This window comes from Melanostigma gelatinosum (assembly GCF_949748355.1).
Source record: "Melanostigma gelatinosum genome assembly, chromosome: 11".
NCBI classification, from domain to species: Eukaryota; Metazoa; Chordata; class Actinopteri; order Perciformes; family Zoarcidae; genus Melanostigma; species Melanostigma gelatinosum.
In genome coordinates, this window is record NC_136644.1 from 23,625,364 (window position 1) to 23,639,622 (window position 14,259).

General features: G+C 43.4%; 1 protein-coding gene across 1 annotated transcript in view; it reads right to left on the reverse strand.

Moving 5' to 3' along the window:
* Positions 1–222: 222 nt before the first annotated feature.
* LOC306784774 (heterogeneous nuclear ribonucleoprotein L-like) overlaps positions 223–14,259 on the reverse strand; it is a 15,540-nt gene continuing 1,503 nt past the window's right edge. Inside the window, exons 2-13 of the mRNA XM_079278891.1 lie at positions 10,458–10,576; positions 8,763–9,000; positions 8,300–8,396; positions 7,891–7,976; positions 7,661–7,733; positions 6,466–6,525; positions 6,132–6,385; positions 5,894–6,015; positions 5,474–5,672; positions 4,177–4,234; positions 3,891–3,989; positions 223–3,450 (exon numbers count right to left, since the gene is read on the reverse strand). Coding sequence (XP_079135017.1) covers positions 3,395–3,450; positions 3,891–3,989; positions 4,177–4,234; positions 5,474–5,672; positions 5,894–6,015; positions 6,132–6,385; positions 6,466–6,525; positions 7,661–7,733; positions 7,891–7,976; positions 8,300–8,396; positions 8,763–8,993 — 1,335 coding nt within the window. The 5' untranslated portion in view covers positions 8,994–9,000; positions 10,458–10,576 and the 3' untranslated portion in view covers positions 223–3,394. The remainder of the gene's footprint in view (positions 3,451–3,890; positions 3,990–4,176; positions 4,235–5,473; positions 5,673–5,893; positions 6,016–6,131; positions 6,386–6,465; positions 6,526–7,660; positions 7,734–7,890; positions 7,977–8,299; positions 8,397–8,762; positions 9,001–10,457; positions 10,577–14,259) is intronic.

Consider the following 14,259-nt stretch of genomic DNA (forward strand, 5'->3'; position numbering starts at 1 on the left):
TAAGTGAAAAATTGTAGCAAATTGTGTTCCTGCCGCCTGGTACTGAGCCTCAGCAGGACGTTCGCCAATTTGCATCTGCTTGTTTTCATGTTGTGAGCATCGTCAGTGTCTGAACCTAAAACCTGCACGGAGCAATGAGAAACCAGAGTCTGGAGCTTCCTAAAAGACAGCAGCAGCGTATTATTGCTCTTCATTCAGTGCTGCCAGCTGCTAAAAAAACAGATAATCGTACACAGATTCCAGAGTTACGGTATTTAATTTTAGGCCAAAACACTGTACATTCAAATCCAACAGAAGTTCGAAACACATAATATATTCACAATACATCCATGGATTCACCATGTTGACTTCAGATGGCTCAGACTAGCGGCCGGTGTTTATTCTGCAGACCACAGGGCTCGCTGTGCAAAACAAAGTTCCAAAAAAAGTTTCGACAGTATTTTTTAGTGACGCTAGCGCTGTAGGTCCAGATTATCTGGAGTGCCATGAAATGTAGTACATATATTCATGGTGCCCAGAGGATTAATATTACTGACTTTAGTGAACCTCTGGCTTTTCATCTAGCGCCACCATAAGGTTCACATTTGTGTGTTTTGAGTTAAATAACTCACAATATTAACTTTTGGATGGATTGTGATGAAATGTGGTTCATGTGTTCATGTTCCCCAGAGGATGATTTATATTAACTTTGATGATCTTCTGACTTTAGCGCCATCATCAGGTCAACATTTTAATATGTTGCAATACTTTGGTTTATGACCAAATAACTGCAGAATTGGTGACATTCCCCTCAGCTGCACTTTGTGTTTACTGCATGCAACATGGGGAACATTCTACCCGCTAAACTTAAACAAGTTAACATCGTGAGCATGCTAACAGGCTGACGTTAGCATTGAGTTCAAAGTGCAATGTGGACAGTTCAATGTTTTTTTTGTTTATTTCTCGCCAAAAGCCAAACTAAAAAGTTTGACATTTAAAGGGCCAGTGTGTAGCATTCAGGGTCATCTGTTGGCAGAAATATAATATTCATAACTACCGGTATGTTTTCATTCGTGTATAATCATCTGCAACTTATAATCATTGTGTTTTTGAATCCTTAGAATGAGCCATTTATATCTACATAGGGAGCAAGTCCTCCTCACGGAGTCTGCTATATTTGTACAGTAGCACAGAACAATAAACCAAACACCCGGGACATTCATGTTTTAGAAATACTAAATCCACACACTGGCCCTTTAAATCAAAGTAGTGGCATACAGTTACAAGTAGTTCCAGGGGTAGTTTCCTGAATACATATTTCTTACATTGTTAACACATGATGAAAACTCAACCCCATACTATTGAACTATCATGTAAAAAAAACTACATATGACTTGTTGACATGATCAAACATGACGGGGTTTTAGGAATTACTATAAAGGGCTGAATTATCGAAAAATACGGTAACATCTGGAAACAAGTGGAGGTTAGACATGACGTCATTTTAGTCAGAGACAATCACAGATAAAATAAACAGCAAAACTCTAACAAACATTTAATGAACAGACAGTGACAAACAAAGTTGACAGTCAGAAACATAGTTCTGTTGAATGGCTCAACCGCCATCAAAACTCTGGAATACTTCAACCACAAAATGTCCATTTGTATATTAATTGCTCACCACGCGTTGCCTTGAATTGTTGCATGCCTCCACGGTGAAAATCCCCATTTGCTTAATTCATCAAGACGTTCTGTGATTCTCCTTTCACCGTGGAGGCCTGCGGGAAAAACACAGCTGTCTTCAAGAATTCAAAGTAACACGTGGTGAGCAATGTCTGTTGTGGGTGAAGTATTCCTTTAAGATATTTTTAAAAAGGGGCAGTTCACCCATAATTAGACACACACTCACAAAACCTCCCCCCAAATAGAATGGAGGTAAATTCATTTTAGTTTGTGCTGCTCAAAGTGTTGATTTTTGGATGAAAACTGTTAACGAGTTCTGTGGGTGATCCAGCCAACATGGTACTATGAGCATCCGAACACAAATGTGGCATTGTAACACAGTTAGTCATTATTATTATTATTATTATTATGCATCGAGCTCAAAGTCTGCTGGGAAGTTATTGTTATTCTAAATGGCTACAGTGAGTCCGTTGTTTTTAGCAGTTATACGGCTAACTTTCTGTCATGCTATAGCTGTTTTGTCGCGTGAAGCCAAAACCTTCGCCGTCACACATGACATTTACACTAATTGCTTTCGTGACTAAGAACTGTTTTAATTGCTGTTTTGTTTTGTTTTTTTTGCAAACTTGCGTGCAGCAGAAGTAGCTGGAAATACAGCCTCATGAATAACTTGTGGCTAACTTGTCATCCAACAGCTGAACCACAATTTCTGGAACCAATAATTCATTTAGTACGTACACAGACACAAAGTATTGCTACTTGAAAAGTCACAAATCAAACAAGGAAAAGTAAAAAGGACTTCATCCTTAAAATGGAATTGTTCTGTAAATGTTCATTGAATAATGTTGTGCTTTCCACGTCCCAACTGATAACTACAGAGGAAACTATAAACAATAATAACATTGATCAGCTCCTCAGTAAAACAAGAACCAACCCCCTCTTCTTAAAACGTCATTCAGGAGTGCAGTTGTGGAGGAAACCCAGAGAGCGAATTTAAAACAATACAAATAAAAATAAATTAGTTAAATTCAATCAATCACACAAATAAAACTACTAATCTTAGAGCTCAGTTTGACATCAAATACACTGATTTACCATTAACGGCTCAACTAAGATGATAAAAGAACTTTAAAGTCAACGAAATGAAATAAAACGGAATAAATCCTAAACTGGTCCAACAATATTAACAATATTTCAGGATTGTCACATAAAGACTGATATCTGATTCCTCCCTGAGTTCGGCCTGTTACACCAACAACTACATCGCTCCTCTAAAAAGCTGTTTCATGTGTGACTATTTCTGTATTCAGTGACAGCTGATATCTTCATATCTCTTCAGGATCTCAGGGCCTTTTGTGGAGGATAAAACTATTTATCGATTTGATTTCGCTTGTGGGATTTGATGGAAGAAAAGTCTGTTTACATTTCAGCCGGAGCAGAAGATTTTCTCTCAGCTCGCTGGCATCACTCATGTTTTAAAGGAGGGTCCAAGGACCGTCAACTCATTTAGTACATTAAGATGCTTTTCCTCGTTAAACTGCCTCGTCACGACTCCATCGCCATGCTCAAATAAACAGAAACCACACAAATAAAATGATCCATTCAAACACCTCACAGGAAAAAACTCAAATCTCCTGCCACCGCTCTGCATCATTCTCTCTTTCTGTAAAGAACAAAACTTCCCCGTCGTTCTGGAGGACCTGCCGACTGCGGCGGCCATCTTGTTTGTGGCTCACAGATGGGAGGAGGTGGAGAAGCAGAGTTTCAGGGTGAAGGGGTTGGAGCTGTCTGCAGGTCAGAGAAGGGAGAGCAAGTATATAAATATACTGTATGTGTACAATATATAAACAAACATTGTTTCTTTGCCTTCTATCTGATGGATATTTATTTCATGTCTGTACAGAGCTGGAGCCAGGATGGGTCAGCTTATCTTAGCATAAAGACTGTACAAACACTACCACTCACAACACTTGTTTGTTTAATCTGTACACAAAGAGAATAAGTCACACGCGTGAACTATTTCTTGAAGAACAGACGCTGTGACTGCAGATCTTCCTGAAGTCTTGTGGGCTCAGTGAGGTCGCACAGAAGCACTGAGCAGATGGATAAACCGTTTGGTGTTTGTCGAGGTGAGGCAAAAAGAAAAGGTACCTGGTGAACTTGGGTTGACAGTTGATTGGACAGTCACCACTGCATTATCAGTGTGTGTCAGTTAGTTGAGTACTTACTGGGTATTCTGATCTGGTGGTGGTTGAGGACGGTCAGAGCCTCCACAGCATCAGTTTTACTGTCGAACTCCAGCAGACCAGACAGAGTCTTAGAGCTGGCTGCTGGGATGAGGAGGAGGAGGAGGAGGAGGAGGAGCATTGATCAGGAAGAAGAAAAAGGAGAAGAGTGGAAAATATGTGTCTGAGTTGAAATATCTCAGCTAAACATATATTTTCTATAATTTCTCTAATAAGCATTAGTAATATTTTTTCCATAGCTCTATGCTGTGTGATTGGCTAAACTCACATTTGGCATCGAAGACCTTGAACTTGGTGAAGGCGGGAACGTTGTGTTCAGTACAGAGCTGCAGATGAGACACAGAGAAGAGAGGTCAGACTGTTTTTAAAGGCACAGTGTGCAGGATTTGGTGGCAACATGTGGTTGCAGAATGCAACCAACTGAATAAGCCTCTGCTCACTCCTGACTTTCTACGACTGCGGTAACGTGAGCCACCGAGTGGAAAACCGTAGAAAAGCCGTTCGCCGGTCTGGGAGTTAGCCCTTTCACAGTGAGTTTTCAGTTTGGTCGCCTAAAACCGTCTTATTCAGCAACCAGTTTTTCATAGCTCCACCATCTCGTGTCACTTCTGAATGCAAAAACCAAGATGGCGACGGCCAAAAACCAAGATGGACAATATGCCGAAGTTAAGGCTTCAAAACCGCAGTCCACAAACCAATAGGTGACATCATGGTGACTGTGTCCACTTGTTACAGTCCATTTGGCAAACACGATAATATGGTTTGTGCCTGCAGGTTTCTGAATTACAAGAATAAAATGACGAGGGAGTCCGCCTCCCACATGTAAACCGCATGCGTAAAAGATATGAATGGCTGATGAGGTCAGACGGCAAGATCACAGAGATTTCTTTCTGTGTTCACTTTTGTTCAGACTCAGAGACAAGCAATTAAAATGATTCAAGGAAAAAAAGTCATGTTTCTTTGGAAAGCTTTAGGAGGGTCGCTTAGCTCGTCCCCATAAATATTGTTTTGCAGAGTTCTTGACTCAAACGCAGGTGGCGAGTGCAAAGTCAGCACAATCCATGGAGCCATAATGGCCATGCTTATGGGAAATGCACTCGGTTGAAGTTTCCTAATGGTCGGTTTACGAGGCAAAGTGGTCTTCTTCATTCCACCCAGAGTACAACTATAGACCACAGAACAAATCTTATCATCTTGTACAACATGTTAGTTTTAATAAAATACTACAGATTCTGAGCAGAATCAAATTGAAGTTTAAATTAACCAATGATCAACCTTTGACAAGGACTTTATTTTAATCTTTTATCAAAAAAATAATTAAGTGGTTGAAATCACACAGAGCTACATATTGTGCCAAAGTGTCTCAAAAAGCCCAGAATGTTTTTTTCACATTGTATGCATTCAACATGACAACATATTGTTAATGTCACATCTCATTAGCAAAGGTGTCCCTCAGAGCTCCATACTGGGCCCCATTCTCTTCTCAGTTTACGCCTCGTCAGAAAGCTCTCTCAGTAATCCAACATTTGTAACCAATAATACACCTCGTGCAGGTGTGACCTCACCTTGTGCAGCTGGTGCTGGCTCAGGGTGGGCGGGGCGTTGTAGAAGTGCAGGACGGCGGAGGGCGGCTGGATGATGTTCCTGGTGCTCTGTGCGCTGCTGAAGCGGTTGTTTCTGCTCAGACTGAAGTCCTGGTAGCTGCTGCTGCCGTCGGCCAGCTCAAACACCTGACTGGGAATCACCGCCTGCTGTTTGGACACACTGAGGGGTGAAGGGGGTGGGGATAGATGTAGGGATATCTTTCAGTCTAATTCATACTTTCATACTATAATTCATACTTTTATGCTTCAGTGACATTTGATGGTTGGTGCAAAAAGAAAGGTCAGGAGGTTGCTCAGTAGGATTCATCCTCTGGGGACCATTAATATCCACAGCCATGTCATGTAATTTTGGTCAGCAGTTATTGAGATGTCAGGACTCACCAGACGTTGAGCTTTTTGTCAAACACCTTGATGCTGTTGAGGTGAGTCACGGCCCGGTCCACCGCGTACTCATCCCCCATCTCCACCAACGCCGTGCCGGCAACGCTCTTCATGAATTTCACCTGCGAACACAACCAATCATGTCAGGTTTTTAGAGGGATCATTTCTTCCAGATGTTTGACAGGTGGTAGAACCGTGACACATCCATGACCCCTTCGCTCTGAGGGTCAGCACACACCTTCTCCACGTTGCCGTAGAGACAGAAGAGGTTGAAGATGCAGCTGCAGTTCATCTTGGCTGGATGGAGGCCGCTCACCATGGCGACTGAGCTGGAGGCGCCGTGGCCCAGGAAGGAGGAGGAGGAGGAGGAGGAGGAGTAGGAGTGGGAGTTCTTAGGGAGGAGCAGCGGGTAGGAGATCATGTCCTGCACCTCCTCACTGCTCCTCCTGTACCTGCAGTTCCCAGGCAGAGGCAGCAGGGGGCAGTGCGAGCCTGGAGACACACAACACTCTGGCATTAGAAACACTGGAGGACTGTCAGGGATCAGGATGAGACTGACAGACAGACAGTACCATAACTGTTGGATGGATGCTCTCCCAGTATAGCCTGCCGCTGCCTCCCCTTTCCCCTCTCTGCAACACACACAAACACAGACATCTTAGCCAAATAAGAGCTCACAGGAAGGTTGTTGCTAGCAGCACTGTCTCTTTATCTCTTTCTCACACACACACACACACACACACACACGCACACACACAGTGAAGTGGGTCTTGCTGTAATGGTCGGGGTTAGCAGAGTCTGACCCACATAAGGCCAGAGTAGCGGGAGGTGAAAGTGAGCGATTCCTCTTGAATGAAAATCTATTTTTGGCCTCTACAGCAGCATCAGCAGCTTCACCAACCACCTTCAGACTGCAGTTTAACCTTCGAGTCTCCAGGCAGAGCTCAGTGAGCTGCTTCACCTCCACACCAGGAACATCTCCATACAATCCCCTCTCACTGCAGCTCGGATCATTTCACCACGCCGTTATTTAAAGAAGAATGTGAAGAGTGAGTAGACTAGCAGAAGGTCAATCTCACCTTCATGATAGTTCAATCAGATTGAACAGATGACTGCATGTGAATGCAGAATCTGTAAGCAACGGGACAAGATTTTGCAAAGTGTTCTGGTTTCCATTTGTAGTTTTGCAGTCCAAGTAGTATTGACCAATCACGTTACAGCGGGCTTTGGTTGCATGCAGGTTAACAGTCGAGAGCAAAAGAGGCGGAAAACTTTGGCTGAAATGAAATTTTCGCCTTTGCCACCGTAGCTCTCCTACACATTTAGCCCACGGGAGAAGTTTCAGTTGGTTGCAATCTGCAGCCTCACCGCTAGATGGCGCCAAATCCTACACACTGGCCCTTTAACAAACGTTATTTTCACGATCACACATTGTGCAAAATCAAAAAATAGAATTTACTTCATTTAGTTGTTCTGCCAGGCCCAAAGTGTTGTGTAGAGGTTCAGGTGTTTCTTTGTCTTCACACCAGCAGACACCAGAAATAGAGACTCGCAAATCTATCAGCATCGATATTTCCCTGACTTCACTGACTTCCTGACGTTGCTGAATCAGAAATAGAGGATAAGCTCTTCCTCCTCCTTCGTTGTGCGTCTTGCGTCAGTAACACGAGGTGAAAACTGATTGAAAGCTCCCTGACACAGAACAACTGACGCAACAACACCTGGAAACACCTGTGTGTGTGTGTGTGTGTGTGTGTGTTGTCCTACCTCGCTGCAGGAGGAAGGGTTTGGTGTAATCCCAGCTGCTGTTGTCATTGCGGACGACGTTCAGTCTGTTGGGCTGCAGGGGGCGACAGAGCACAGCACCTCTGGGTGGGTGTGTGTGCGTGGGCTGCTTGAGAGTGAGGGTGTGTATGTGTGCATGCACCCGAGTGTGTGTTTGTCAAGAGCACGGTGGGTGCGCGAGTGTGTGCGTGTATGTGTGTGTGTGTGTTTACCCGAGCGTATTCGATCTTGAGCGTGCAGCAGCCGGCGTAGATGTCGGCTCCGTTTAGAGCCAGTTTGGCCTTCTGAGCATCCTCCACTGACTCAAATGTTAACGAGCTCGTTAAGGGTGACTCACCAGGAGGAGTTTAACCGGCCAATCAGAAGAGAGAAAACAAGACCCACACTGTCCTCAAGGAGATCTACTGTCAAATCTAGAGGATCTGAATTTTATTTTCCTCAAGTACAAGTCAACTTCAACGAATCCTCCTCTGCCTTTCTGTTGTCATCATGTTGCATCTACAGCAGCTGATCTTGTATTTTTAAACTGTGGAGATCTGAGTACTGTATCCACTGACATGCAACTACACACACACACACACACACACACACACACACACACACACACACACACACACACACAGTCAGGATATTCCACCATGGCCTGGATGCCATTGCGCTTGAAGATGACGATGCGCTGGACGTTAACGATGGGGTTACAGACGGTGTAGAGAACATCCTGAGAGAGAGAGAGAGCGAGAGCGAGAGAGAGAGACAGAGAGAGAGAGAGAGAGAGAGAGAGAGAGAGAGAGAGAGAGAGAGAGAGAGAGAGAGAGCACAGTGATGACTGGCAGCAAGAATAACCAAACTCTATTTTTTATTTCAAACATGAAATGTTTTGCAAATGATTGACAGAAATATGAGAAAAGGTTTGTGGTTGGATGGAAGTTCTGGTGGAGGTCTTGTTCTGGCGGAGGATGTGGTAGGTTAGGAAGTTTAAAGTAGACATAATGTAAGTGTCGGGTGGATGAAGTTCTGGTGAGGAAGGTGCAGCTAAGGAAAAGAAAGTTTCTTTTCCACACATGAGAGGTTCTGCTGGACTCACGGTGGTGATGGGGTACAGCGGGTTCTGGATGGACAGCAGCAGGACTTTGTTTCCGCTGGTGGGGTCGTCTACGTTGGTGGGTCTGGTGATTCTCTGGCTGGTGGAGAAGTTGAAGAAGGCCTGCTGCTCGGCGACGCAGACGGCCTCACGAGCTCCGCACGTCACGCAGCGCTCGGCGCTGTCCACGCTGTCGAACTCCACCAGAGCCTGGCGCTTGAACGGCATCATCATCACGTAACTGCCGGCAGAGCAGATAAGACAGGTTTGTCTTAGTGTGAGACAGAGCTTCAGTCATTTTGTCATTTTATGCAGTTCTTATCACGCTGATGTATGTTCAAGTGTTCAATTTACTGACAAGTTTGGTTTTAATTAGCTATTTGAAGCTATTTGAACACAAGTCACATTTCTCAATACTGATCCTGGCTCTGTAATTTGAGAGCTTCCATTCCTCTGTCTCCTTCTCCTGAATAGTTCAGAAAGAAATGAGCAATTTCTCTTCACTCGGCCTCTTTCACGGCTTGGTTTTTATCAACACTTTTGAGAGTCCTTTCAGCTCTTTTAATGATCTCTTCAACACAATGAATATCTGTGATCGCAGCGGTAACACACACACACACACACACAGATATCAGTACAGCTCCACACTGATACATCTGCAGCGGAACTGATGCTGACAGAGATAATGATTCTTGTCGTAAAGGATGCTGACACTGAAACAAGAAAGAGCAACTCGACAATTGTGTGACTGCTACTGCTACAATATATCCGCCAATATTACCAGTTATGAGTAAGCATGCACGTAGCATAGGTCCGTAGGCCACATGATGAGTGGACAAACAATTTAAAAGAAAACTGAGAAACTATGGGTGGTACGAGGCATCACTGGAAACGCAAATATATATAATGTTGACAATGAGAGAAGCTATCGTTTCTCTCATTTCTGCAATTGAGATTCATAATCTTGGATTTGTGATGAACCGTGAAAGACGGCAGCGTGAATATCTGAGAAAAGTCATAGCACACTTTTCCTGATCAGGCCGCACATTTTAAAGTATTTTGATCAGGCGGCAACCTCCGGTTACAAGCTGATGTGGAAGTGTCTTAAAACGTGCATTCTCTCTCCCGACCAGCAGGGGGCGATTCCTCCGGATGCAAAAAGAAGTCAGATTGTATAGAAATCGATGAGAAAATTACTCTACTTCTCTCTTGATTTATTCCCTCAGTAAACATTTTACACATGAGTTTATGTCTCAATCTCTAGTTTCAAGTCTTCTTCACTACAGCATGATGTTTATTTTGTAAATTATGGTCCATTTAGAGTCAAATAAACCATAAAGCAGGGGATGCTTTAGGGCGAGCTTACCGCTGACGCTACCAGAGCCGTATACGGCGTCACTTCGTCACTCCTCCGCATTTAAAATATGGTGACTTCTGTTCATTGGTTGCAAAGAAACAACAACATGGCGACGGCCGTAATCCAAGATGGCGACGGTGAAATTTGCCGAACTCAAGGCTTCAAAAGGGCAGTGATGAATGTCCGTACATCAGCTTATTCTGATGGATAGCTCAACAGTGGAAACTACCTGCTACATACAGAAACAGTTCAGTGTCAGTAATCTTTGGACTGCGTGTGAGAGAAGACTCAAAGGAATACTGTATGTGCGTATGGAAATTTATGGAGTAAGTATTTCTTACCAGATGTTGCCGAACTTGTCGAGCGCCTCCACCAGATCAGCCTCCACCACGGCGTCACAGAGGCCCCGCACGTGGACGACCGGAGACGGGGGGATGCAGTGACTGTCCTCCACACCGTCCTGCAGAGAGAAGACAACTGAGACAATGAAGACAATCTAGAAAGGTGCACTCAGTACAGGGACGATACTCTTTACTGCTGATAACTACATGAAGCTGAGAATACTTGTGTACTTTCACTGATGATACTTTCACTGCACGAAGCTGAGAATACTTGTGTACTTTTTAACATATTGAATGCAGGACTTTTTTACTGCAATGCAGTATTTTTCATGGTGTTGTTGGTATTTTTACTTCCGTTTTGTGTCTCTTTGTTCAGCTTTTAGTGAAATAAAACTTTATTGATGGTCATGGATTGTTGCAGGAGGCGTTAAAGGCGTGTTGTCTGTCTGTGCAGGGAGCCGGACGTCAGAAGACATCAGTGAGGTGCGGGTGAGAAAAAAATCAAGTTACAGCGAGAAAATCTTCTCATGCCGACAGAGCGACAATAAAAACGCGTGTACTGTGTCTCTCAGGAAGCGCTGCAGTTTTTGCAGCCTGACCTGTTTTTTCCGCTGCAGGTTCAGACGCTTTACACCAACGCCTGCAGGAAACTGTGCTCCGAATGGGGCCTTTTGGGTCGATGACCTCTCGAGATGATGTGGTCTGACTCACAGCATCAGTCCAACAGATTTTGCGTTGCGCTTTATCTTCGCTGACTTAATGACACACGTACACACTCTTTCCTGTAGATTTAAAAAGCGTTTAAAATTCAAATTTCCCTCTTTCAAATGGAAGGTCTGTATTCCCAGTTGATGAATATATTGTGTTGTGTCAATGTTGAATTAGGCGACGTCTCGCCCATGTGTTTATACTTCTTGTCAAGATGGCGACCACATTTGGAAACAAACCACATTCTTCAACCATGACAACTGGGTTTGGATCTTACAAAATGGTTGTCTTACATTTGGTTCAATATGGTCATTAAATGCAACGCAAAATAAAATTCTGCTTAGTTTGCTCCAAATATGCATAGCAATACACACGTGTATCTACCTTTCATTTTACTTAAAAATTCAAAATCCTTAAATTTTTATTCGATTTAATTAAATATTTTCTTTGTTTGTTTCATTATTTTTATATGTATGGATGTGTATTCAATATTTTCTTTTATTATGGGTTGGGTTTATTCTTTCTAATATGGTATGTACTTTAAGTCGATTGACTTTGCTTATAATTAACCTACAAGCATGTTTCTGTACACGCGTGTATTTTTCCTTTCAATTTCTTATAACTGTATTTTTGTAATGCACAGATGGAAATGTTTATGCATCTTACATATTGTTATTACACAGTACCGTAAAGTAGCTGGGACGTGCCATAAAACAACAGCTTTTTCTGGAGAGTCGACTGTAGAAGTGTGAAGCACGTTTGCTTCGACTGACAGTTCAAAGCCGTTCGCAGACACACTGTGGCTGCAGCTTCCTCGTCCCATCTTGATCTTGTGTGGCTCAATTATTTTTGTCTGCGTGAGTGTTTTTCTTTGGCTGCAGTGACCGACCGAGATGGCATCAGAGTGTTAACCTCAAGCACGTCCCTTCTGAGAAACATTTCTTCAGACTTGTGGTCTGTTCGGACGAGCGCGCACTCGACTGCACCTACGCAGGCTCGGTTACTGTGGCAACGCCAAGCAGGAGGCAGGTGGTTGAAACATGCCGCGCGTTGAGGAGGAAGAAGAAAAGGTGCTACAGACATATTCATGAGTCAACAATACAGAGACTGGATGCTTGTTTTTAGTTCATAGTTATCTTTGTGACGACAATACGCGGAGAACATTTTCCTCCTCTTTCTCCTCTGCAGGAGTACAGAGCAGAGCTGGCCTTTCTCTGGTGAATGCATGTCTTTATTACATGTGTGTGTGTGTGTGTGTGTGTGTGTGTGTGTGTGTGTGTGTGTGTGTGTGTGTGTGTGTGTGTGTGTGTGTGTGTGTGTGTGTGTGTGTGTGTGTGTGTGTGTGTGTGTGTGTGTTTGAGCGTTTACTAACACATTTCATTTCCGCCAAAAAGAAAAAACGAACAGGCTCATCCTTTGGGGAGCAAGAACGGGATCGGGACATTTACTGTGAATTCATAAAGATGTTATATTTGATGTTTGGCCTCGTGCTGGCGCTGGAGGAAAGGTCAACAGGTTACCAAAAAGCATTACCTGACCCAGATGGTTTGTTCCACAGAACCACCTCAGAAGCCGTCAGTGGCTTTGTTTACATGAACACTGATATTCCACTGTTATTCCAAATATGACAATATGTAAACATCATATTTTGCATATTCTAAACTAGGCCTTATTCCGAATGGAGCATTTACCGATTAGCATTCTTTGGACATCGCATTCGGAATATCCGTTTTTATGACAAATGGCCTCTTTCCTGTTTACGTGCACCTCTGTGCATTGTACACAAACCAGCCAACCAATATTTAGCAAAACCGGTGCAAAAGAAAAAGCCCACATTTCTGCTCGGAGGGAGAAATGCACCTACTTTTAAGCATTATGAAGGACTTGGATATCAACGCTACCACAGCGTCACATTTCCGCAGTCCAAATATGGTCACTTCCGTTTACTGGGTGCAAAAAAACAAGATGGCGAACTCGAAGCATCAAAACGGCAGTCAACTGATGTCACGACAACTAGGTCCACTTATTATTTACAGTCTTTGATTTTTCCACAACAGGTTTCTGCAAATGTTTCACAATAACATCCTTGTTAGGAAATTGAGGGATTCTGTCCTATGAAATGCTTCAAGGCTTTTAATTTGAAACTCATACAGGTATCGGTACAGGTGGTGTTGAGTTTGCATTAATTGCATAATGACGTTACAAAAATTTAACGAGAGCAGGCTTGATGTCAAAATCAGAGAAGAGATTAACGGGTTCATTTTGAAGATATGTTGCTTTTTAAAAACCTAACTTTTCAGAATAAAACGGCAGTTTTACACCTCGACTGGTGATTTCTGTTTGATCGTCACTCTCTTATATTAAAACCATAAAGAACCTGAGCTCAAAGGTGCTTTGATGTCGGCTGACGTCTGCAGACAGCTGAACAGTATAATCCGCCGCAGCGCTGCAGGACATACAAATCATCAGGAGGTCAAATAAAACTGACCAGTTTGAACGGTGTGACTGGCGTGTAGAAAGACAGGAACTGTACCTAAAGTGGTGGTTGGATTACGTTCATTTTTTATCTGGTTCTGTCCTGTTTGAGAGCACTTAGCTCCATCAGAGAGGAGGCCAATTAAAAAAACAGGAGCTGCCAGACTTGAATAATTCAAATGTTAAAACTGGTCTGCAGCGTTGAGATGTGGACAGACTTTCTGTCTGTCTGTCCACAACCAGCTTCAAACTGACTTTAGTTAACCTCTGCCGGTCTAAATTGGTGTCTCGGGCCGTCGGGGGAAAAACATTGTTGCTTGGTGGTCTGTTAGTCCCATGATGCTCTCTGTCTGCAGAGCATTGACTCATCGGTTGAGGAGGCAGGAAGCAGCAGCCAGTGGGCTGTTTCATCATACTGCAACAAACCTTCTTACATCCTCCAGGGTCAGGGTATCAAGATAAAACACACACCTCGAGCAACTTCTCCTTGTGCTTTAAACCTCCTGAAGAGCATCAGAGTCTCCTAAATACCTCTAGAAACTCCTGCATCATTCTAGAAACTTCCTGCAGGAGATCGCAGTACGTACACAAGGACCTTTTTACAACCCGCAGGATAGAT